A 25,875-nucleotide genomic window follows, 5' to 3' on the forward strand; every position below is an offset into this window, starting at 1 on the left:
ACTGTTACTATAGACACCATCTCTCCCTACTATACCTGCTATCCCACAGTCACACTACCTTCCCAAAGACTATTATCCACTGTTACTATAGGCACCATCTCTCCCTACTATACCTGCTATCCCACAGTCACACTACCTTCCCAGAGACTATTATCCACTGTTACTATAGGCACCATCTCTCCCTACTTTACCTGCTATCCCACAGTCATACTCCCTTCCCAGAGACTATTATCCCACTGTTACTATAGACACCATCTCTCCCTACTATACCTTCTATCCCACAGTCACACTCCCTTCCCAGAGACTATTATCCCACTGTTACTATAGGCACCATCTCTCCCTACTATACCTGTTATCCCACAGTCACACTCCCTTCCCAGAGACTATTATCCACTGTTACTATAGACACCATCTCTCCCTACTATACCTGCTATCCCACAGTCACACTCCCTTCCCAGAGACTATTATCCCACTGTTACTATAGACACCATCTCTCCCTACTATACCTGCTATCCCACAGTCACACTCCCTTCGCAGAGACTATTATCCCACTGTTACTATAGATACCATCTCTCCCTACTATACCTGCTATCTCACAGTCATACTCCCTTCCCAGAGACTATTATCCACTGTTACTATAGACACCATCTCTCCCTACTATACCTGCTATCTCACAGTCATACTCCCTTCCCAGAGACTATTATCCACTGTTACTATAGACACCATCTCTCCCTACTATACCTGCTATCCCACAGTCACACTCCCTTCCCAGAGACTATTATCCCACTGTTACTATAGACACCATCTCTCCCTACTATACCTGCTATCCCACAGTCACACTCCCTTCGCAGAGACTATTATCCCACTGTTACTATAGACACCATCTCTCCCTACTATACCTGCTATCTCACAGTCATACTCCCTTCCCAGAGACTATTATCCACTGTTACTATAGACACCATCTCTCCCTACTATACCTGCTATCCCACAGTCACACTCCCTTCCCAGAGACTATTATCCACTGTTACTATAGACACCATCTCTCCCTACTATACCTGCTATCTCACAGTCATACTCCCTTCCCAGAGACTATTATCCACTGTTACTATAGACACCATCTCTCCCTACTATACCTGCTATCCCACAGTCACACTCCCTTCCCAGAGACTATTATCCCACTGTTACTATAGACACCATCTCTCCCTACTACACCTGCTATCCCACAGTCACACTCCCTTCGCAGAGACTATTATCCCACTGTTACTATAGACACCATCTCTCCCTACTATACCTGCTATCTCACAGTCATACTCCCTTCCCAGAGACTATTATCCACTGTTACTATAGACACCATCTCTCCCTACTATACCTGCTATCTCACAGTCATACTCCCTTCCCAGAGACTATTATCCACTGTTACTATAGACACCATCTCTCCCTACTATACCTGCTATCCCACAGTCACACTCCCTTCCCAGAGACTATTACCCACTGTTACTATAGGCACCATCTCTCCCTACTATACCTGCTATCCCACAGTCACACTCCCTTCCCAGAGACTATTATCCACTGTTACTATAGGCACCATCTCTCCCTACTATACCTGCTATCCCACAGTCACACTCCCTTCCCAGAGACTATTATCCACTGTTACTATAGACACCATCTCTCCCTACTATACCTGCTATCCCACAGTCACACTCCCTTCCCACAGACTATTATCCACTGTTACTATAGACACCATCTCTCCCTACTATACCTGCTATCCCACAGTCACACTCCCTTCCCAGAGACTATTATCCACTGTTACTATAGACACCATCTCTCCCTACTATACCTGCTATCCCACAGTCACACTCCCTTCCCAGAGACTATTATCCCACTGTTACTATAGACACCATCTCTCCCTACTATACCTGCTATCCCACAGTCACAATGAAATGTGCGAATTAAAATGACGTTTAGGAATCACATCCTTCCAGAGCCGGGGCTCAGTCATTTCTAGTTATGCCACTGACAGCAGATTAGAAGGAGGTTTCCAATAAAGCTCTGGTTTGGTTCCAGAGGAGGAGTAGAATACTCAATGCTCCTGTGGCATCAGAATGACTCATGGAAATCAGCAGCTTTAATTTACTTTAATTACTTTAGAGATGGAGTTAATTCAGTATTTCTCTTAAAGGCACAGTGTCACATGTCCCCACTGCATTGATAATCAGATTTATACGTAGAACTTTATGACACACCCCTGAAATACTGAGTGTATGGTTTAGTCAGTTAGATTGTTATTACATAAGCCTGGTTTATTCATCATTTACACATAATTACTGGCAAACAAAATAATTTTTGTTTTGTCTAAACATCTGACTGGTTTAGGCCACACCCCTGCTCAGTCCTATGCTGCCATCGTTTTATGGGATCTCTCTGTACAGACTATGAGCAAACTTAGGGACTGTTCCTGCTGAATTGTGCTTAGTACAGGGGAATACCTATGCTGCCATAGTTTTATGGGATCTCTCTGTATAGACTATGAGCAAACTTAGGGGACTGTTCCTGCTGAATTGTGCTTAGTACAGGGAATACCTATGCTGTCATAGTTTTATGGGATCTCTCTGTACTGACTATGAGCAAATTTAGGGACTGTTCCTGCTGAATTGTGCTTAGTACAGGGAATACCTATGCTGCCATAGTTTTATGGGATCTCTCTGTACTGACTATGAGCAAACTTAGGGGACTGTTCCTGCTGAATTGTGCTTAGTACAGGGAATACCTATGCTATCATAGTTTTATGGGATCTCTCTGTACAGACTATGAACAAACTTAGGGGACTGTTCCTGCTGAATTGTGCTTAGTACAGGGGAATACCTATGCTGCCATAGTTTTATGGGATCTCTCTGTACTGACTATGAGCAAACTTAGGGACTGTTCCTGCTGAATTGTGCTTAGTACTGGGAATACCTATGCTGCCATAGTTTTATGGGATCTCTCTGTACTGACTATGAGCAAACTTAGGGGACTGTTCCTGCTGAATTGTGCTTAGTACAGGGAATACCTATGCTATCATAGTTTTATGGGATCTCTCTGTACAGACTATGAGCAAACTTAGGGACTGTTCCTGCTGAATTGTGCTTAGTACAGGGAATACCTATGCTGCCATAGTTTTATGGGATCCCTCTGTACAGACTATAAGCAAACTTAGGGACTGTTCCTGCTGAATTGTGCTTAGTACAGGGAATACCTATGCTGCCATAGTTTTATGGGATCCCTCTGTACAGACTATAAGCAAACTTAGGGACTGTTCCTGCTGAATTGTGCTTAGTACAGGGAATACCTATGCTATCATAGTTTTATGGGATCTCTCTGTACAGACTATGAGCAAACTTAGGGACTGTTCCTGCTGAATTGTGCTTAGTACAGAGGAATACCTATGCTATCATAGTTTTATGGGATCCCTCTGTACAGACTATAAGCAAACTTAGGGACTGTTCCTGCTGAATTGTGCTTAGTACAGGGAATACCTATGCTGCCATAGTTTTATGGGATCTCTCTGTACAGACTATGAGCAAACTTAGGGACTGTTCCTGCTGAATTGTGCTTAGTACAGGGAATACCTATGCTGCCATAGTTTTATGGGATCTCTCTGTACAGACTATGAGCAAACTTAGGGACTGTTCCTGCTGAATTGTGCTTAGTACAGGGAATACCTATGCTGCCATAGTTTTATGGGATCTCTCTGTACAGACTATGAGCAAACTTAGGGACTGTTCCTGCTGAATTGTGCTTAGTACAGGGAATACCTATACTGCCATAGTTTTATGGGATCTCTCTGTACAGACTATGAGCAAACTTAGGGACTGTTCCTGCTGAATTGTGCTGTCATATTTGAAGGAGTTAGTATATACCTATAAAGCACTTCATGTTCCCTGGGTTATATTAGTATAGACAACAAGGTTTGGGAATTGTAGTTTAGCAGCACTAGATCTCAAGTCGGCCCGTCAACAATTAAATAGATCAGATTATGAACCAAGAATAGAAATGAAGGGAAAGAAATGCAGAGAGACAGAGAGTAAGGGAAAGAATATTATTTTTACAAACAGCACCACCCGCAGGCGTTAGTGAGTAAAGCTCAAGAGTTAGAGATCAGCAGTGACGTAACAATGGAGTAAGTGCAAGGCTGCAGCGCCTCCTAGTGGTGGTGAAAGAGGAGTAAACTTGTTCATTCACTCGCCGCTCTCAATAACAGAAGCCTTTACCCCAATGCGTAATCACAACTCAGTGAAACTGATAGCAGATATATCCCCGGGGATGACTCGGAAGGGTCCCTGAGATCAACAAAGGTCACTGTAGCTTTAATATCCCTGTAATGTCAGTAACGTATTGCACTGCAGAAAGACTAAATGCTGCTGCGTGATTATCAACACCACCACTAGGGGGCCACTCCTCAAGGGCATCTTTTATTTCATCTGAGGGTACACCTAATATAAAACTCATACTTTTGCTTCTTCTCCCCATGTATAAGCAGGAGCTGTCATAATGCTTGCCTCTGCAGCTTGTAAACAGGAAAGCACATCTACTGGACTGTAATAGATACTAATCTCCTGCAATATGTGTCAATATATATACACATAGTTGGAATGTTCTGGGCACACAATAAGCTATACCCTCATACTGTACTGTCTAAGGGAATCAATATGGCACCTCCCTCCTCCCATATGTATAAATACAAATATACAGAGAAGGAATGTTCTGGGCACACAATAAGCTATACCCTCATACTGTACTGTCTAAGGGAACCAATATGGCACCTCCTCCTATATGTATAAATACAAATATACAGAGAAGGAATGCTCTGGGCACACAATAAGCTATACCCTCATACTGTACTGTCTAAGGGAATCAATATGGCACCTCCTCCTCCCATATGTATAAATACAAATATACAGAGAAGGAATGTTCTGGGCACACAATAAGCTATACCCTCATACTGTACTGTCTAAGGGAATCAATATGGCACCTCCTCCTCCCATATGTATAAATACAAATATACAGAGAAGGAATGTTCTGGGCACACAATAAGCTATACCCTCATACTGTACTGTCTAAGGGAATCAATATGGCACCTCCCTCCTCCCATATGTATAAATACAAATATACAGAGAAGGAATGTTCTGGGCACACAATAAGCTATACCCTCATACTGTACTGTCTAATGGAATCAATATGGCACCTCCTCCTCCCATATGTATAAATACAAATATACAGAGAAGGAATGTTCTGGGCACACAATAAGCTATACCCTCATACTGTACTGTCTAAGGGAATCAATATGGCAACTCCCTCCTCCCATATGTATAAATACAAATATACAGAGAAGGAATGTTCTGGGCGCACAATAAGCTATACCCTCATACTGTACTGTCTAAGGGAATCAATATGGCACCTCCTCCTCCCATATGTATAAATACAAATATACAGAGAAGGAATGTTCTGGGCACACAATAAGCTATACCCTCATACTGTACTGTCTAAGGGAATCAATATGGCACCTCCTCCTCCCATATGTATAAATACAAATATACAGAGAAGGAATGTTCTGGGCACACAATAAGCTATACCCTCATACTATACTGTCTAAGGGAATCAATATGGCACCTCCCTCCTCCCATATGTATAAATACAAATATACAGAGAAGGAATGTTCTGGGCACACAATAGCCTAAAGCCTTATACTGTACTGTCAAAGAGTAACACTATGGCAGCTTCAGTCCATAAATATAAATACAAATATTCAGGGAAGGAATGGGCACACTGAGACATTATGACAGATTCGACCTATTGGTATAAATACAAAGAAACTGAGAAACACTTAGCATAACCTCATGCTGTACAGGTTTAAGGGAGTATAAATAATATAAAACCAATATTTGGTGCCAATTTGGGGTACAAAGCTAGGCCCTGGCTCGTATGGATTAAGACACAGGTATTGGTTCTGACACACAAACTTCTGCCACAATTCACCATTACAGGTATGGGATCCGTTATCCGGAAACCCGTTATCCAGAAAGCTCAGAATTACCGAAAGGCTGTCTCCCATAGACTCCGTTTTATCCAAATAATCCAAATTTGTATAAACTATTTCTTTTTTCTCTTGTAATAATAAAACAGTCGCTTGTACTTGATCCCAACTAAAATAAAATTAATCCTAATTGGAGGCAAAACCATCTTATTGGCTTTATTTAATGTTTATATGATTTTCTAGTAGACTTAAGGTATGAAGATCCAAATTATGGAAAGATCTGTTATCTGGAAAACCCCAAGTCCCAAGCATTCTGGATAACAGGTCCCATACCTGTACTAGGAATGAAGCTTCAGTCCATAGGCCATGTGTGGAGCTGCCTTTTGGTCAAAACAAAACAGGTTCCAGGTCTAGTGGCCATTGGACTAATGCAAAGCCTATGATTTAAGTGTCACAGTAACACGAAACGCGTTCGGCTCGAGATGATTGTTTAAATAAAGATTTTTTTCTACTTTTTAACTAATTGACTTTTGGTCTGATCTATACGTGGATTCCTAGAGTGCCCTAAACCCTTTTTGTTTTTAGCGTGGGACAAATTCTGCCTCGGCTCCTCAAATCGGGGGAGGGGTGCAGTCTGTGAATGTATATTTAGGACACTGGGTCTCCAGTATTGTGAGACAAGTTACTTCCGCACCAAGAGCCGGGGTCGGTATCATCCCACCATGATATTAAAGCCACAGTGAAACTTGTTCTTCCAGTGGTTCATAAAAGCCCCGAGCGCCAGTGTAACAGGCAGCGGGGGCAGCTTTTTCTCCAGGACGCCCCCTACACCCCAAGAACTGTCCACTGAGCCTTTAAAAACCACGTTGGCTTTGGGAATGTCCAGGTGGTAGCCAAACGCAAAGGATGTCTCCTGGAGCCTCGTGTTGGCTTCAAACTCAGCCCCAATTTGGATCTGCTGCGACAGAAATGAATATGGCAGTAAAAAATGTGGCAGATTACGGACATTCTCAAATAACTGATTAAAGAACAAACAAAATCTAACAAAATAACTGCCTTTTTGCACAAATCCTGCATGTAGAGAGACATGATGTCTGGTGAGTTTAATAGAGTGACCTCTAACACCATATATACTCGAGTATAAGCCGAGTTTTTCAGCCCCTAAAATATGCTGAAAAACTCTAGCTCGGCTTATACTTGGGTAAAGTGCAAAAACGGTCGCCGGCGTCTAAGAATAGTCGCCGGCGTCCAAGAATAGTCGCCGGCGTCCAAGAATAGTCGCCGGCGTCCAAGAATAGTCTACAAGAATATTCGCCGGTGTCCAAGAATGGTCGCCGGCATCCAAAAACAAGACGCCGGCACCTCCAATGGGAGTAGAAACCCTCAATTTTTTGATTGAAACTTACCAGAAGCTGCTGCATTTCTCACCCTAGGCTTATACTCGAGTCAATAAGCTTTCCCAGTTTTTGGAGGTAAAATTAGGTACCTCGGCTTATACTCGGGACGGCTTATACTCAAGTATATACGGTACATCTTCTAGGCAAAAGGAACCCCTCTATAAGATATATTGGATCTAACTGAATATCTGACACCTAACTGCTGCATGAAGAGAGAATGAAGAGAAACAGATGCTGAGAGAGGAATAGTGAACATAAACTTGATTATTTCAGAAACGATGCAGAATATTTAATTGATTGTATTTAGAAACTTTCTTATTTCAGTATGCTGAAGCTTATATTACATTTTTATTTTCTTGATATTTCCCCACTCAAAGGGCATGTAAAGCCAAAACAATGAAATCCAATTTTTACTTTCTTTAATAAGAAAGAAACCAATATACTTTAATTAAGAAACCTGACTGTATGCAGTGAAATAAGCTTATATTACATTTTCATGATAGTTCCCCTTTAAGTGGGGAACACAACACTGATAGTGTGTGAATGCAATTACACTGAGGTGTGAATTTTACAAAGAACCCTACACTATATATTTTTTCTTGTTTTTTCTCCATTTCCTTTTTTTGAGGTACGATCAGTTACACCTTTTGGAACATCTGATTTCTCTTGGAGGAGAACCTACACATTACTGAACTGGGGACCATACTTGGTTCGGGACTTTGTATTTTTTTAATTTATCATTTCTCATCCGCCAATAATCTGGACTGACAGGAGAAAGTGAATGGCTTTTTATGACCCTGGAAATGGGATTATGGGAATTAGAGGTAAATTGTATGAGCAGCTAAAACTACCATGCCCATTGCTCCTTGTACAGTTTTGGGGCAAGGAAAAGACTCCATCTTTAAATACACTCACCTGCTCATTGGCTTTGTGATAGTAGCTGGCGTGAGCACCCCCGTAGCCAATATTTACAGTTGCCACCCAATTGGGAGCTGGAAGTTGAACAAACAACACAATACCAGTCATTACTGCACACAGCACGGATACACATGCAAGATACAAGTGAGCAGCCGCTCACATTCAGCCAACCATAATGCACAGTCCTCTGCAGTGATCAGTGAAACTTACCGCTATATTTCCCTGCCATGGTAAAGATGGCTCCTTCTTCTCCCATTCGTTGATGATAGACCAGTTCTCCTCCCAAGACCAGCCGGGAAGTGATGCTCTGTAGGAAATGGGTCACCAGGATTGCTGTGAAATGAAGCGGAAAGGGAGATGAATAAGGATTGTGGGGTCTTCTAATCCCTTGAATTGATGGAGACAAAAGATCAGCCATGTGTAGAGAATAAACTAGGACTATCTGGTTAACTAATTCCCTTACTATACACATAAAGGCAATTGACTAGGATAACTGCACTGGAGTATCAGGGCAGGAAATATGATCTTTAACACGGGGTCAGACCAGAGCAAGGTTCAAAGCAAACAGACAAGTCCGATAGTTTCTATTCTAGGGAAGCCTCTCATTCTAGATTGATATATTACAAGAATCTATCATTCTGAATTCCTAGAATATGGACATCTGATACTATAGTTTTTTTTGTAAAAGTAGCCAAACCTAAATGTCTGATAGAAAGGATTTTTAACATTCTAGGTCTCTATAATAGAAGAATCGGTCATTCTGGTTTCCTCTAAAAAGGACGTAAAATATCCCTGGTTCCTCTTACAGAAGAATTAAGCCACACTAAGTTCCTATAAAAGGGACATCCAATATTCTCAGCTCCTCCTACAGAACAATCTGTAATGCTGTCATATAGTTCCTATATACGGTACATCAGATATTCCAGGATCCTCTGATAAAAAAAACTCTCACTCTATATTCCTCTAATAATAGAATCTGTGGTTCTAGGTTCCTCTAAAAGGAACATCAGATATTCCAGGAAATTTGAATTGGTCTTCTAGGTTTGTTTATAAGGGAAACATTAACGTTTTGGGTTCCTATAACAGAAACCACTAGGGTCATCTAATAATGTAATTTATAACTCTAGGTTCTTCTAAAAAGGAAATTTGATATTCAAGATCCATCTGACAGTGGAATCTGCCATTCTAGATTCCTCAAACCAATGAAAATGCTTTCATTGGTTTGAAGGAAGACTATAATTTAAGTTTCCTAAAGGATGAACCCTGCTATTGGCTTCCTTTGAACTCTTTCAGCTGTGCATTACAACTTCCATGCAGAAAGTAAATAGTCCAGTACCCCTAGTATCAAAATCCAGCAAACTGCCACAGTATGTGGCCCTGAGTGGCTGTTCTAGGTAGTCTCTTTACCGGATTCATTGAGGATATCAGGATTCCCCAAGGTCATGGTCACTGTGCAATCATCCCCTCTGTATTCCCCGTCAATCTGCCAGGTAAGGAATTTAGAGCGATAGGTCTAATAGAGAGAGAGAAAAGAAAGAGAGTGATTAGGCCTGAAATCAGATCAGCCTCCCTCCCTGCATCCACAATGCATGGCTACTAAGCAATACGGGACTCGCTAATACCTGGAACACGGCTTTGGATCGGATCTGATCAGCCAGCAGATATATCATCTGAGCATTAAGGCTCCCGGCGTTATCCACATCTCCAGACATCATAGGGAAAGTCTAGAGCAGAACAAGAGGCAAGAAAGATCATACATTGTATCCCATCCCCACTGTAAGTATATGCCATGCGTCTACTACCCATCCCATTACTAATAGAAACATCTACGAAGGAGACGTATACTGTACTGTGACAAATAAAACTCTACCTCTGCAGGGCTGGGCTGATAATCTCCCACATACTTTGCATTGAAGTGGTAATTAGACTGGCCCACTGTGCTCATGTGAATCGAGTGACTGACCTGGGAAATAGGAACAGAACACACAATTATACCATTAGAACTCATGTGCTGTACAAGCAGCAGATATAAACCCTATACACGGGCAGTGATTGTTTTCCTTTAACAGTTACAGTCAAATATTAATGTAAATCTTATTGTGTGCCCAGAACATTCCTTCTCTGTATATTTGTATTTATACATATGGGAGGAGGAGGTGCCATATTGATTCCCTTAGACAGTACAGTATGAGGGTATAGCTTATTGTGTGCCCAGAACATTCCTTCTCTGTATATTTGTATTTATACATATGGGAGGAGGAGGTGCCATATTGATTCCCTTAGACAGTACAGTATGAGGGTATAGCTTATTGTGTGCCCAGAACATTCCTTCTCTGTATATTTGTATTTATACATATGGGAGGAGGTGCCATATTGATTCCCTTAGACCAGGGGTCCCCAACCTTTTTTTACCCGTGAGCCACATTCAAATGTAAAAAGAGATGGAGAGCAACACAAGCATAAAATAGTCCCATGGGGTGCCAAATAAGGGCTGTGATTGGCCATTTGGTTGCCCCTATGTGGACAGGAAGCCTACAAGAGGCTCTACTTGGTACTATACTTAGTTTTTATGCAATTAAAACTTGCTTCCAATCCTGGAATTCAAAAATAAGCATCTGCTCTGAGGACACAGAGAGCAACATTCAAGGGGTTGGAGAGCAACATGTTGCTCGCGAGCTACTGGTTGGGGATCACTGCCTTAGACAGTACAGTATGAGGGTATAACTTATTGTGTGCCCAGAACATTCCTTCTCTGTATATTTGTATTTATACATATGGGAGGAGGTGCCATATTGATTCCCTTAGACAGTACAGTATGAGGGTATGGCTTATTGTGTGCCAAGAACATTCCTTCTCTGTATATTTGTATTTATACATATGGGAGGAGGTGCCATATTGATTCCCTTAGACAGTACAGTATTAAGGGGTATAGCTTATTGTGTGCCTACAACATTCCCTTTCTATATATTTGTATCTATAGACAGTAGCTGCCATATTGCTTGCTAGACATCACCAAAGGTGTCTTACCTGTAAGTGACTACTAAGGGGCTTGTTGATTATTAGCTTCACACCTTCCATCTGCTGTGGGAACACGTCTGAAAGCAAAAATTTTGCTATGTAACTAGCAGTTTTTAGGAATAAATCCCAAAAAGGAGGTACATCTTATCCTTTGCCGTCTTAGCAACTTATTGAAATTGTAGCTGGAAAGCAGATTCATTTGGAAATGAGAACTTCATTACTATGTGTTATTACCCTTTCTTGTATCTGGTTCTGACTTTGGAAACAATGTAGCAGAAGACCATACCTTTCCAGGCCGGTTAATCAGTTGACTTCTTCTTGAGCCGTCAGAATCAACAGGGCAGAGAATTAGCGATGTGGGAGTTGACAAATGTCCCGACCCTAACCCTCCCGCTCCCAGCCTAGCAAGTCCCATCTGTTTATAGACCTACTCCCGACCCACCCATTGCTGATGTCTGACTTTTTTCAGTTTACTCTGGGTTTGGCCATTTGTGGGGAGAGGAAATCTTGTGTGGAAGTCGTCCAAAACCCCCCACCTGCTGGTCCTGTTGGGTTAGGGCCGGCCTCCACATCACTACTAAGAATGTTTTCATTTACACCTGACATTCAAACCACTGAGCATCTGAAATGAATGTACAGCTCAAAGTTGTTTAGAATTATATTTTATTTCATTAGGCGATTGGGTGTCCCCTCCTGGCAGCTACACCGAGTCACCCACCAGTAAGGGGAGTACAATATAAAATCCAATATAGCAAAATCCATCTTCTCCCCTTTCTGTTGGGGTTCCTCAAGGCTCTGTCCTGGGCCCCTTATTATTCTCCTTCTATATGTCCTCCCTCGGCAAACTCATCAACTCATATGGTTTCCACTACTACCTCTATGCTGATCTATCTCTCCTCTCCTGATCTCAACCCAGAACTCCTAAATAGGGTCTCCTCCTGCCTGTCCGCTATCTCTACCTGGATGTCGCAACGCTACCTTAAATTAAACCTCTCTAAAACTGAAATGGTTCTCTTTCCTCCAACTAACACCAGTAACATCCCGGAAGTATCCATCATAGTTAACAATTCCACTATCACCCCCTCTCCCCAGGCCCGGTGCCTTGGGGTTATCCTAGATTCTGCCCTGTCATTCACTCCTCATATCCAGTCACTTATTAAATCATGTCACTTCCACCTAAGGAACATATCCAAAATACCATCATTTATCACCCAAGATGCTGCCAAAATTCTTATTCACTCTCTCATCATATCGCGTCTAGACTACTGCAACTCTCTTTTAATTGGCCTCCCCCTCCAGAGACTGTCAGCTCTCCAGTCCATAATGAACACTGCTGCGAGGCTCATACACCTCAGCAACCGCTCCTCCTCTGCCTCACCATTCTGTCAATCCCTGCACTGGCCTCCGTTACCTTTCAGAATTAAATTCAAATTAATGATCCTGACCTTCAAAGCACTTCATAACTCTGCCCCACCCTACATCTCTGAACTCATCTCTATATACTCACCCAACCGCTTACTATGCTCCTCTACTGACCTGCTCCTCAACTCTTCTCTCATTACCTCCTCACATGCTCCCATTCAAGACTTTGCAAGGGCTGCACCCCTCCTCTGGAACTCTCTCCCACGGTCTGTCCGACTTTCTCCCAACCTTTCTGCTTTCAAAAGATCTCTTAAAACGCACTTAAAAGCCTCCCCTCCCTCTTAAATACCAAACGCAACACCACATACAATACCACATTTCTCACCCACTTAATTCTGATCTTGCCCACTCCCACACCTTGTGTCTTATTCCCTTCCCTTTAGAGTGTAAGCTCTTTTGCACGGGGCCTTCCTCACCTTTTGTACCAGTATTGGTTGTGATGTATGTAACTCCATATGTTCTATGTATGTGATTTAGTTGTATAATCACATTTACGTTACAGCGCTGCGAAATAGGCTGGCGCTATATAAATACATGTTAATAATAATAATAATAATAACAATGGCCGATACTCACCTTTGCAGCTTTTGTGCAGCTCATCAAAGCTCCCCGGGTTGGGCAAGGTGACGCTTTTTTTGTGCGCTGTCCAATACGCCGGAAAGGCGGCCATAGCAACAATATTACCCATCCTGCCTCAGTCACAGCGCTGACCCTGGGCGGTGGGGAAAAAAATCAGGGTTGTTGTGGGTCAGAGACTGTTCTATTCTCCAGCTCTAGGGATAACGCTGATGGATAACTCCGGGACAAGTCGCTGCAGAGAAGCCATATTTCCCACAAGCGATTTAATGATGGAGTCGTCCCACCTGTACAGGGAAACACAGAGACACGTGACACAGAGAATCTTTATTTCACTCACTGCCCCTCATTATTTTACTCACACAGGGATAAGACTAGATTGTCAGCTCTTCTGGCTGGGCATGTCTGTGCCATTAGCCTGGGCTAGTAACTGCAGGCAGTGGCTTCTATTCATCCTTTATTATTGGCCCAGTTTACCAAGTAAAAAATCATGTAAAACAATAATAATCCCAGAATGCTTTGCCAGTGACTGAAATCTCTCAGTTATCCTTTTTAAATGAAACATGAAACCCAGGAAACAAGTGGTTTGTTATATCTATCCCTGAGGCGCCAGTTTCGTCGTGGCTCTGACAGAAATCCACTCACACTCACACTCGGTCATAAGCGGAAGCGGGCGGCCATCGTAAGTGCGGGCAAAATAAAAATCATTCCAGCGTGACGTCAGACGCTTCCGCCGCGCCGCCATTGGTGAAAAGGGCAGTCGCTACCATAGCAACGCTCGTAGCCTGCAAAAAAAGGGCATGGAATGTCGATGAAACAAAATATGAGTTGAAGCTGGAGCTGGCTCGCAGCAAGAGAAGCAGATTCTTTCCTCAGCCATTGGTCGCCGGGCTGGTGACGTCATTTGACCCTTTTTTGTAAGTCATTGACGAGCTATGTTACTTTAAGGGAGGTCACGCCCACCATGGCGAAACTCCGTGCTGCCATTGGAAGAGCGGGGACAGGCTCCAGACTTCCGGTAGCAGCAAAGGCAGGTGTTGGTGGGTAAAAGGAAGAGAGAGAAGGTGGTTCCACCCCTCGGGGGACAGGACAGGACAGAGCTGGGCTGAGGCCTACGGACAGAGCTGTGAGGAGTGACTGTACCGTGCAGGTGAGGGTCGGGGTCGGGTGCAGAAGTCAGGGCAGAGGCTCACTCAATACCAATACCCCATGAGGGATGACTGAGCTCAACACTAGGCTGGACCCCCGCGCACTTACCTTCTACTGGGTTATTATAATACTTTATTATAGGGACTGGGCCTGTAACAGAGATTCCCCAGTAATGACCCAGTTACCTTATGTTGGTTATTATAATACTTTATTATAGGGACTGGGCCTGTAACAGAGATTCCCCAGTAATGACCCAGTTACCTTATGTTGGGATATTGTAATTGATTCCTATGGGGGGCTGGGGCCCAGAAGTTATACCAGAAAGGGCTGATTTACCCCAAACTTAAATATTACCATAATACATGAGTATTGGATTGTGAGTCCTGCAAGTAATGACATTGGGGAGAGTGGGGACCCCAGTAAGGGCTCCGTTCCTCCTTGAAGCCATTGTAATATTATGGGGTGTATGATCCCTGTAGGTAACCCCTGGCACAGAGAATGGACGTTCCAGTTATTCCCTATGGAGGGGGGACAAGCTGTTCATCAGCTGATCATCACCCTCCCCCGTATCACACAGTGTAAAGAGCCACAGAAGGGCCTTATAGATCCATGTTGTGTGTGTGTTGGTTGGAAACACTTTGCAGCGGTACATAACCTTTCTCTCCATTGTTTACTTTTTTAGCTCCTGAAAATCATGGCTCAGTTCCACGACTCGTGGGGGGCTACTGTACCCCGGCAATGAGACAAAGGCCTGATGCAGGAGTTCAGGAACTTGATAGGTGAGTGGAACGAGAGGGAAGATTTAGATTGCCGAAAACTCAAAATATAGGAAAAGACCAACTACTAGTAAAGCAGTAGCCCAAGTGTGTGTGTGTGTGTATGTATGTATGTATGTATGTATGTGTATATATATATATATATATATATATATATATATATATATATATATATATATATATATATATATATTTAAAAATACTTTATTAGGACATACATAAGCCTAACGCGTGCCTAAAGTGGGCACTTACTTATAGGCTGGTGGTCTCCCCTTTTAAAGGAGTGCTGACCAAATCAAAATGGACCTATATTACATCACACTGATCCTTAACCAATCAGAGAAAAACTCGTTACTAAATCAATGACCAATAGAAATGTTACACATACTGCATCATACTGAGCCATATCCAATGAAAACAAATATCCAATCAAAAAGAAAGTCCAATGAGAGAAAGCACATTATACAAAAACTTATAAAAATTAGTAACGAAAAATCGGGGAAAATGCATATTACGCAGAAATTTAGCCAGTAGAAAAACTGTGTAGATTTAGATTCGTCCACTATAACAGGCGACACATGGCAGCTCCTGCTATAGTTATGGTTGACTCGTTATAGCTCCAGATTCTGCTAAACTACAACTCCCAGCATCCCAAGGCTCTGAGGCAACAGCACCAACACCCATTCCTAGAACACAAACCTGCTGCTCAGAAGCACAACACACTCCCAGGCTCAATATGGGCAGGGAGATAAGGAGAATTCCCATTTAAAGGGCAACTATCGCGAAAATTAATATAGTAATAAAAATATTAGCTTCAGCATACTGAAATAAGAAACTTTCTAAATAAAATCAATTAAAAATTCTGAAATAATCAAGTTTATCTTCACTATTCCTCTCTCAGCATCTGTTTCTCTTCATTCTGTCTTCATTCAGCAGTTGGGTGTCAGATATTCACTGACAGTTAGATCCAATATATCTTATAGGGGGGCTCCTTTTGCCTAGAAGATGTATTAGAGCTCACTCTATTAAACTCACCAGACATCATGTCTCTCTACATGCAGGATTTGTGCAAAAGGCAGTTATTTTGTTAGATTTTGTTTGTACTGGAATCAGTTATTTGAGTGAGCTCTAATACATCTGCTAGGAAAGGAGCCCCCCTAGAAGATATATTGGATGTAACTGTCAGTGAATATCTGACACCCAACTGCTGCATGAAGAGAGAATGAAGAGAAACAGATGTTGAGAGAGGAATAGTGAACATAAACTTGATTATTTCAGAAATAATACAGAATATTTAATTGATTGTATTTAGAAAGTTTCTTACTTCAGTATGAGGAAGCTTATATTAAACTTTAATTTTTACGAATGTTCCCCTTGAAACACGCAAACGCCGTTGCAACATTCCAAGGAGGAATCTCATGTTCCCCTAATAACTAAGGGTAAAGTTTGTACAGTTTTCAGTGTCGCTCACCCCAATTGATGGTCAAGATTTTGATTTATGATTTTAGGAAGGGGAGGGAGGTCATTCCCCTACTAGTTACTCACTGAGCCCATGCCTGCACAGCACTAACCTTCAAGTTGATAGGTTCCATAAGAAGTTATTTTAAAGGGCAAGTAAACTTTCCATAGTCGTGTAGCTCATTGCTGAGTGATACTCTTAATAGGTAAGAGCAGGCTGGGTGCTGTGGTAATGAATTGTTTGGGCCACCTACTCTGGGGAGCTGAACCTTGCCTTCACTGCATTGTCATGTTTCATTAGCAGCTGCTTTTAACTCAACTGGTTTTTCAGCTCTCAAAGAAATGTGACTGGTCCCACAAGCTTCGTAGACGCAGGATTTATGACTTTTTTTTTTTTTTTCTCGCTTCTGTGTCAGCCTGTAGGACTTGAGTTGCAGGGCAGACTTTTTCGCCTTCCTCTGGATCAACTGGCAGTTAGGCAGGTTAAAATAGAGTTAAAAGGTTGAACTTGATGGGCTTGTGTCTTTTTTTCAAACTGATTTATTATGTTACTATGTATTAGTGATGTGCGGGCCGACCCGATACCCGCGGGTCGGGCGGGTTCGGGCCGAGCTTGAGTGCTCCTAGCACGCATCCGACTTCCGGGTTCCAGTTTTATAGTGTTGCGTCTGCTCGCCCCGCCCCTTCGTGATCGGCAGGTCGGCGTGGGTCTATAAAAGGACCCCCGGAAGCGTGTGTGGGTATTAGCAGGGCGGGTTAGGGTCGGGTGCGGGTCAGGGAAACCGCACATCACTACTATGTATGACTCACCCCTGGCAGATCTATAGAAATAAGTCAAATCAACTGGACTTGCTGTGTTTTTTTCCTTGAAGACAATTCACCAGTCATCCAACTGGCTTTCCCAATTCAGAATAACTTGTACATAGGATCTTGCTTTGCTATATATCCTCTGAAATGTTGCTCCAATCAGCATAATCTGTTTATCATAATCAACAATGATGTCATTAAACGATAAGTAAACCTGAAAAATAAGTGAATGTAAAACGGATGAGGGGGCTATTCTAAGCACTTGTGTCATTTACATTCATTATTTATTTAGTTTTTATTCCAAGATATTAAGGGATACATGTACTGTTAATATGAATGAATTTTGTTACAACAGCGCCACCTGCTGGTCAGTTTCCCACCAGTCTGACCAGCAAGTAGTCAAGGAAGTTGTCAGGAGAAAGAAAGAGGCTGATGTTCTTCTGCTTAGGAATAAAATTAGAAACCTTTCTCACATCTTTCCTAAACAGAAGAACATCAGCCTCTTTCTTTCTCCTGACAACTTCCTTGACTACTTGCTGGTCAGACTGGTGGGAAACTGACCAGCAGGTGGCGCTGTTGTAACAAAATTCATTCATATTAACAGTACATGTATCCCTTAATATCTTGGAATAAAAACTAATTAAATAATGAATGTACATTGCTAAAGTGCTTAAAATAGCCCCCTCGTCAATTTTACATTCAATTACTCAAAAGGTTTACTTATCCTTTAAGTCAGGTGTTGATTAGCAAGATTGGAGCTTTGATGTATTATTAAACCTTCCAGGGAAGATTTTACCAGTTATTCTGAATTGGGAAAGCCAATCGTCTTCAAGGGAAAAAAAAAACACAGCAAGTCCAGTTGATTTGACTTATTTCTATAGATACACCATGACCTGGATGAATGAGAATCTTCACAAACTCACCCCTGGCAGATTTAAGGCTGAAAACTGCATTTTCTGCAACCATTTACTTGGTACGGTTACAGGCACATTTATCAAGGGTCGATTTTGAATTCATGGGAGTTTTTTAAAACTCCCATAAACTTGAAGTTTCGACCAAGGAAATTTATTATAAAAAACTATTTCTTTTTTTTTAAACTTGGGTGAATAGGATCGACCTGAAAACGAATCTAATTTTAAAAACTCGATTTCGTTTTTTTTTTTTTTTTTTTTCTCAGAAAAAAACTTGAATGTCAGGAAGGCAGCAAACAACTCCAAATTGATCCCTGGGCGTCTCCCATTCACTTAAACAGCAATTTGGCAGGTTTTACTGCAAATAATTGACTGTACAATATAAAATGTCATTCCTGAAGCAGCAAGTGTATTTAGTTGTAATATTGGTGTGTAGGTGCATCTCAGCTCATTTTGCCTGGTCATGTGATTTCAGAAAGAGCCAGCACTTTAGGATGAACTTCTTTCTGGCAGGCTATTGTTTCTCCTACTCAATGTAACTGAATGTGTCTCAGTGGGACCTGGATTTTACTATTGAGTGCTGTTCTTAGATCTACCAGGCAGTTGTTATCTTGTGTTAGGGAGCTGCTATCTGGTTACCTTCCCATTGTTCTGTTGTTTGGCTGCTGGGGGAAGGGAGGGGGTGATATCACTCCAACTTGCAGTACAGCAGTAAAGAGTGACTGAAGTTTATCAGAGCACAAGTCACATGACTGGGGCAGCTGGGAAACTGACAATATGTCTAGCCCCATGTCAGATTTCAAAATTAAATATAAAATAAATCTGTTTGCTCTTTTGAGAAATGGATTTCAGTGCAGAATTCTGCTGGAGCAGCTCTATTAACTGATGTGTTTTTAAAAAAAATGTGTTTTCCCATGACCCTGTCCCTTCAATGTCCTGTATATTGGGGTACAGTTAGAACAAGAGGTTCCTGTATAAAGGAAGGAACTAGTTTGAACCTTTTCTCTAACTCTAGTTGTTGTGCTGCAGGCGGGACACTATCGGTGCAGACATGGAGGACAAGCGGAACATCCAGATCATCGAGTGGGAGCACCTGGACAAGAAGAAGTTCTATGTTTTTGGGGTGTGCATGACCATGATGATTCGGGTGAGCGTTTACCCCTTCACCCTCATCCGGACGCGGCTGCAAGTGCAGAAGGGCAAGAGTCTGTACAACGGGACGTTTGATGCTTTCGTGAAGATCTTACGGACAGAAGGGGCGGCTGGATTTTACAGGGGGTTCCTGGTCAATACGTTTACACTGATTTCCGGCCAGTGCTACGTGACCACCTATGAGCTGACCCGCAAGTACGTGTCGCAGTACAGCAGCAGCAACACCGTCAAGTCATTGGTTGCCGGGGGCTCCGCCTCCCTGGTTGCCCAGAGCATCACGGTGCCTATAGATGTGGTCTCCCAGCACCTTATGATGCAGCGCAAAGGAGAGAGTATGGGGAGGTTCCGGGTGCATAACCCAGACGGGAAGCAGCCTGTGGTGTTCGGCCAGACCAAAGACATAATCCTGCAGATATGTCGTGCTGACGGTTTCCGAGGTTTCTACAGGGGTTACGTGGCTTCCCTGCTCACCTACATCCCTAATAGTGCGGTCTGGTGGCCATTCTACCACTTCTACGCAGGTACGTTCCACAGCGTGTTCTTCTCTCATCACTGGCACCAATACAAAGTACTGAGTCACACCGTGGAGTTGAAATACCACCCGGGACTATATCTTTTCTGTAATAAATATAGCAAGAATCTCAGCCATAAAGCAGGACAGGACTGTTGCTTACAATGGGGATCAGATAGGATCTGTGCAGCCACTGGGACAGAATGTTCTGTTATACAGATAGCTAGAATCTCAGCTGCCATAAAGCAGGACAGGACTGCTGCTTACAATGGGGATCAGATAGGATCTGTGCAGCCACTGGGACAGAATGTTCTGTTATACAGATAGCTAGAATCTCAGCTGCCATAAAGCAGGACAGGACTGCTGCTTACAATAGGGATCAGATAGGATCTGTGCAGCCACTGGGACAGAATGTTCTGTTATACAGATAGCTAGAATCTCAGCTGCCATAAAGCAGGACAGGACTGCTGCTTACAATGGGGATCAGATAGGATCTGTGCAGCCACTGGGACAGAATGCTCTGTTATACAGATAGCTAGAATCTCAGCTGCCATAAAGCAGGACAGGACTGTTGCTTACAATGGGGATCAGATAGGATCTGTGCAGCCACTGGGACAGAATGTTCTGTTATACAGATAGCTAGAATCTCAGCTGCCATAAAGCAGAACAGGACTGCTGCTTACAATGGGGATCAGATAGGATCTGTGCAGCCACTGGGACAGAATGTTCTGTTATACAGATAGCTAGAATCTCAGCTGCCATAAAGCAGAACAGGACTGCTGCTTACAATTGGGATCAGATAGGAAGTTGTCAGGAGATAGAAAGAGACTGATGTTCTTCTGCTTAGGAATAAAATTAGAAACCTTTCTCACATCTTTCCTAAGCAGAAGAACATCAGCCTCTTTCTTTCTCCTGACAACTTCCTTGACTACTTGCTGGTCAGACTGGTGGGAAACTGACCAGCAGGTGGCGCTGTTGGAACAAAATTCATTCATATTAACAGCACATGTATCCCTTAATATCTTGGAATAAAAACAAAATAAATAATGAGTTTAAATGACAAAAGTGCTAAGAATAGCCCCCCCCCGTCAATTTTACATTCATTTATTTTAAAGGTTTACTTATCCTTTAACAAAACAAGTAAAACACTGATTAAACAAAAAAGTGTATCATTTTAACTTACAGTTGAGTTATTTTACTAGTTGTAGCTTAATGAATGAGGAATTATTAGCAAATATTATATTATTATTATTAGTAAATATATTATAAAAATCTAAAGGAAAAGCAAAGTCTCCCAGTCATTTTTTTAGTTTTAGCAGCACTTGACCTAAAATAATAAAATATACTTTTTAAACAAATCCCTATATTATGCAAAATAGTATTTTTTGGTATTTAGACCCTTATATCTTGTTACTGAAGTGGAATTACACAAACGTCACGCAAAAAAAAATGATATATAATTTTCCCAGATAAAATAAACTCCCTCCCCTGGAAATTCCAAATTGAATGTCTGACTGACCGGTGTAGTAAGACAAAGACAAATTCAGAAAAACAAATGTTCTTAAGGGTTAGTTCACACAAGGAGATGGTAGATTTTGTCGCCTGGCGACTAATCGCCTCGTCTTCTGCCTCACGGAGGCAACTTCGGGCGACTATGGAAAACGCATTGCCGCATGTGCTTTAGCGCAGGCGACTTTTCATTTTAGCCTATGGGAAAACGCACTGAGGCAGTTCGGGGAGATTGTCGCTCAGAAGACGCGTTGATTAGTCGCCAGGCGACAAAATCTCCCCGAATCTCCTCGTGTGAACTGACCCTAAAATGTCGTGTGAAAGAAAATCTGAACTGCAAATTCACAAAAGTGGAGATCGAGGTCTGTGAATTTGGTGGGAAATCCGACAATTTTATCTCCCATTTTTATTTTGTCTAAATCTAATATATCTGCCATTACTAGTTAATATATTGTTTACTAGTATTAACTAATATTTAATATTTGGTCTCTTACATGTGTTCCAAAAGGGAATCTACTGATGACTAGGGTTTAGCTCCCCAGGGAAACTTTAGGGGGCAGATTTATCAAGGATGGAATTGAAAATTCAAAATTGAGTTTTTTATGGTCAAAACTGTCAAATTTGAATAGAGTTTTATAAAATAAAATAAAAATTTGATTTTCAAGATTTTTCATACTCTGGCCCTTTAAGAACTCGAATCTGACTATTCGCTGCCTAAACCCTGCCAAATTTCTGTTTAAGAAACGTCCAGGGATCAATTTGGAGTGGTTTGCTGCCTGCCTGACATCGAATCGAGTTTTTGAAATTCGAAACTAATTCGATGAGAGTTTTCGGGTCGATTCTATTCACCCGACTTTGAAAAATTATTTTTTATTGATAAATTTTGATTGGTCGAATTTCGAGTTCGTGGGAGTTTAAAAAAAAAAAAAAAAAAAACTCACATAAATTCAACCCTTGATAAATGTGCCTTCTGGAGTTGTGGTTTCCTTGGCTGGCCATTGGGAGGAGTCTCAACTGTAACTGTCTGTTTTCTCTTAGAGCAACTGTCACGCCTGAGCCCCGATGACTGTCCTCACCTCGTGCTTCAGGCTATAGCCGGGCCACTAGCAGCTGCCACCGCTTCTACCATCACCAACCCCATGGATGTGATAAGGGCACGTGTGCAGGTAAAAACTGTCAGCTCTTAGTTGGGGTTGAAGGGAGGGTTGTTCTGCTGTGCAAATGTCAGAATACTCTACAAGCCTTGAAGATGGAGTTGCAGATCCAGCAGGACTGATGGAATTATGAATTGTATCCAAACACCACTATGTGTGTCTTTGTGTCTAACTAACTGCCTTATACTTTTCAGGTGGAAGGTAAGAGCTCCATCATCAACACCTTCAGGCAGCTAATGGCAGAAGAAGGTCCATGGGGGTTGACCAAAGGCCTTTCCGCCCGTATTATTTCCGCCACGCCATCCACCATAGTCATCGTTGTGGGATATGAGACGCTGAAGAAGCTCAGTTTACGACCGGAACTCGTGGACTCGAGACATTGGTGATGGTAGAGCTTGTGAACTCTATCTTGTCCATCTCATGAGACATTGGTGATGGTAGAGTTTGTGGACTTAATCTTGTCCATCCCACGAGACATTGGTGATGGTAGAGCTTGTGGACTCTATCTTGTCCATCTCATGAGACACTGGTGATGGTAGAGCTTGTTGGCTCTATCTTGTCCATCTCATGAGACATTGGTGATGGTAGAGCATTTTGGCTCTATCTTGTCCATCTCATGAGACATTGGTGATGGTAGAGCTTGTGGACTCTATCTTGTCCATCTCACGAGACACATCAGGAGAACGTGCTGGAACATCATTGGTCTATCTCCTTACTTGGTTCTTCTGTGATCCTCTGCTGCTGGACTGAATTGGGGCGACCAGACCCTGAGAAGCACAAGACTCTCCCAAAACAACCTGTGTATACGTCCTTCCTTCTCCGTGTCCCTCACACGCGTGTGTCATACAAAGGGGTATTCCCCGTGGCCTCTCCTTTTCAACATTGTATCTGCCTTTTCCTCTTATTGTTCAGTTTTAAAAACACAGGGTATTCTCCCCCTTTTTTTTTTTTTTTATAAAGACGTCTAGATTTTTACACCCCATCCCTTTTATTAAATCTAATTGCCAAATAGGTTGCCCAGGGCTTACAGAATAGGCAATATAAGGTCCACGGGGGAAACTCTTCGTGCCCTCTGCTTAAAGTTGGTTTTGTTTGGTATAAAACATACCCCAAACCTTTCCTTTGCACCGCCCTGCAAGGCAATAACAGATAATAGTGCTACTTGTTTATTTTTAAAGGGGAAGTATGCCTATGTTTTGCATCTCTTCAAGTAGACTGAAGGTGGAATATTCTGAGCAACTTATTAGAGATCTTTATTATACATTTATTTTTAAAGTTTTGTTTTCCTAATCTTCTACAGTCTCTTGCCAGACTCAGACTTAAAGGAATATTGACACGGTGTAAGTCGGAGCTGCTCAGCTTTAGTTTCTAAGAGAAAAGTAGGCAGTTGAGTTGCTGCCTGATTTTCCCAATGGAATCTCCTATAGCAGTCCTTATTGCACCGGGGGAGGAATTTCAGCCTTTTGTGGTGCCAAAAATAGGGTATTTTAAAATAAAAAGTCATGGGAATGGCCAGGGATGTTTAAAGGATAAGTAAACCTTAAAAATAAGTGAATGTAAAACTGATGAAGCTTTAGTGATTTACATTCATTATTTATTTTGTTTTAATTCCAAGATATTAAGGGATACATGTACTGTTAATATGAATGAATTGTGTTACAACAGCGCCACCTGCTGGTCAGTTTCCCACCAGTCTGACCAGCAAGTAGTCAAGGAAGTTGTCAGGAGAAAGAAAGAGGCTGATGTTCTTCTGCTTAGGAAAGATGTGAGAAATGTTTCTAATTTTATTCCTAAGCAGAAGAACATCAGCCTCTTTCTTTCTCCTGACAACTTCCTTGACTACTTGCTGGTCAGACTGGTGGGAAACTGACCAGCAGGTGGCGCTGTTGTAACACAATTCATTCATATTAACAGTACATGTATCCCTTAATATCTTGGAAAACAAAATAAATCATGAATGTAAATCACTAAAGTGCTTAGAATAGCCCCCTCATCGGTTTTACATTCACTTATTTTTAAGGTTTACTTATCCTTTAAATAAAAAATAGTGTACACTTTCCTTTTAAAATTGTATCCGGCAGTTAAGGCACTAGGCATGTTAACACTTCGCCAAACCGTAGACTAAATATAAAATTAATTGACCTATTAATCCTGAATGTAGACAAATCTATGGTAGCTAAGGTGAGAAAGCCTAGCAACCAGGTGTAAATTCCAAAAAGACTGAGGAATACCCCATAGCAACCTAGAAGAGAAGGCAGAGTCGGTTTGTTCCTCATTATACTAAAAGTCCATCCCCCAGTGATTGGAACGTTCCATACGGGTGGATAGATTAGAGGGGGGCTCGTTATTATTCGGGGTAAGTCCAGTGGCTTCTGTTACTAAATTAATTCTAAACCTATGGGGAGGGGGGGTCTTTGTTTATAAACTTCAGGTTATATTGCAGATTTTTATGTGTATGTATATATTTAAACTTTTTAAAAAGGAATATGAAACACTGATAATATTAACTGTGACTGTATAATATGTACTTGGCTAATGGTTTTGTGGTCACTGGACCTGACCGGACTGTCCCAAATGAATTTAATTGTTAGTTCGTTCCCGGGCCCAGGGGCTGTCAATCGGGTTCTGCTAATGGTTTAACCCAAGTTTTATTGCCTACAATAAATACTTTCCTCACTGTGGACCATCTGATATTGTGCCTGAGACTATCTTTATTGGCTGTGGGCTACTGGGATTGGGGGCAGGGTTCTTTTGCAACGTTAAAGAAGATCCTGTCATTGGAAAATGTTTTGTTTCAAAATCATCAGTTAATAGAGCTACTCCAGCAGAATTCTGCACTGAAATCCAATTCTCAAAAGAGCAAACAGATTTGTTTATATTCAATTTTGAAATCTGACATGGGGCTAGACATATTGTCAATTTCCCAGCTGCCCCTGGTCATGTGACTTGTGCCTGCACTTTAGGAGAGAAATGCTTTCTGGCAGGCTGCTGTTTTTCCTTCTCAATGTAACTGAATGTGTCTCAGTGGGACCTGGATTTTACTATTGTGTGTTGTTCTTAGATCTACCAGGCAGCTGTTATCTTGTGTTAGGGAGCTGCTATCT

General features: G+C 42.0%; 2 protein-coding genes across 9 annotated transcripts; one reads left to right on the plus strand and one right to left on the minus strand.

Moving 5' to 3' along the window:
• Positions 1–6,261: 6,261 nt before the first annotated feature.
• tomm40l.S (translocase of outer mitochondrial membrane 40 homolog-like S homeolog) lies at positions 6,262–14,164 on the minus strand. Of its 4 annotated transcripts, none has more exons than XM_018233527.2 (9): positions 13,996–14,164; positions 13,345–13,631; positions 11,356–11,423; positions 10,199–10,291; positions 9,951–10,052; positions 9,736–9,841; positions 8,539–8,661; positions 8,326–8,402; positions 6,262–6,971 (listed from the first exon to the last, which is right to left on the minus strand). In XM_018233527.2, exons 2-9 carry the CDS (start codon positions 13,454–13,456, stop codon positions 6,726–6,728), a joined length of 927 nt encoding a protein of 308 aa, XP_018089016.1. In that variant the 5' UTR covers positions 13,457–13,631; positions 13,996–14,164; the 3' UTR covers positions 6,262–6,725. The 4 variants fall into 4 exon arrangements, with proteins under 4 accessions (XP_018089016.1, XP_018089019.1, XP_018089015.1 ...); XM_018233530.2 differs by having other exon boundaries at positions 6,262–6,968; positions 13,990–14,164; XM_018233526.2 differs by having other exon boundaries at positions 13,990–14,164.
• A 174-nt stretch (positions 14,165–14,338) lies between these two features.
• On the plus strand, positions 14,339–25,452 carry slc25a44.S (solute carrier family 25 member 44 S homeolog). Of its 5 annotated transcripts, NM_001096763.1 has the most exon segments (7): positions 14,408–14,494; positions 15,176–15,272; positions 19,475–20,118; positions 22,656–22,783; positions 22,966–23,345; positions 23,395–24,046; positions 24,792–25,452. In NM_001096763.1, coding segments are annotated over 3 exon segments (942 nt in total). In that variant the 5' UTR covers positions 14,408–14,494; positions 15,176–15,272; positions 19,475–19,496; the 3' UTR covers positions 23,158–23,345; positions 23,395–24,046; positions 24,792–25,452.
• The last annotated feature ends 423 nt before the right edge of the window (positions 25,453–25,875 follow it).

This window comes from Xenopus laevis, chromosome 8S (assembly GCF_017654675.1).
Source record: "Xenopus laevis strain J_2021 chromosome 8S, Xenopus_laevis_v10.1, whole genome shotgun sequence".
In the NCBI taxonomy this organism is placed as follows: Eukaryota; Metazoa; Chordata; class Amphibia; order Anura; family Pipidae; genus Xenopus; species Xenopus laevis.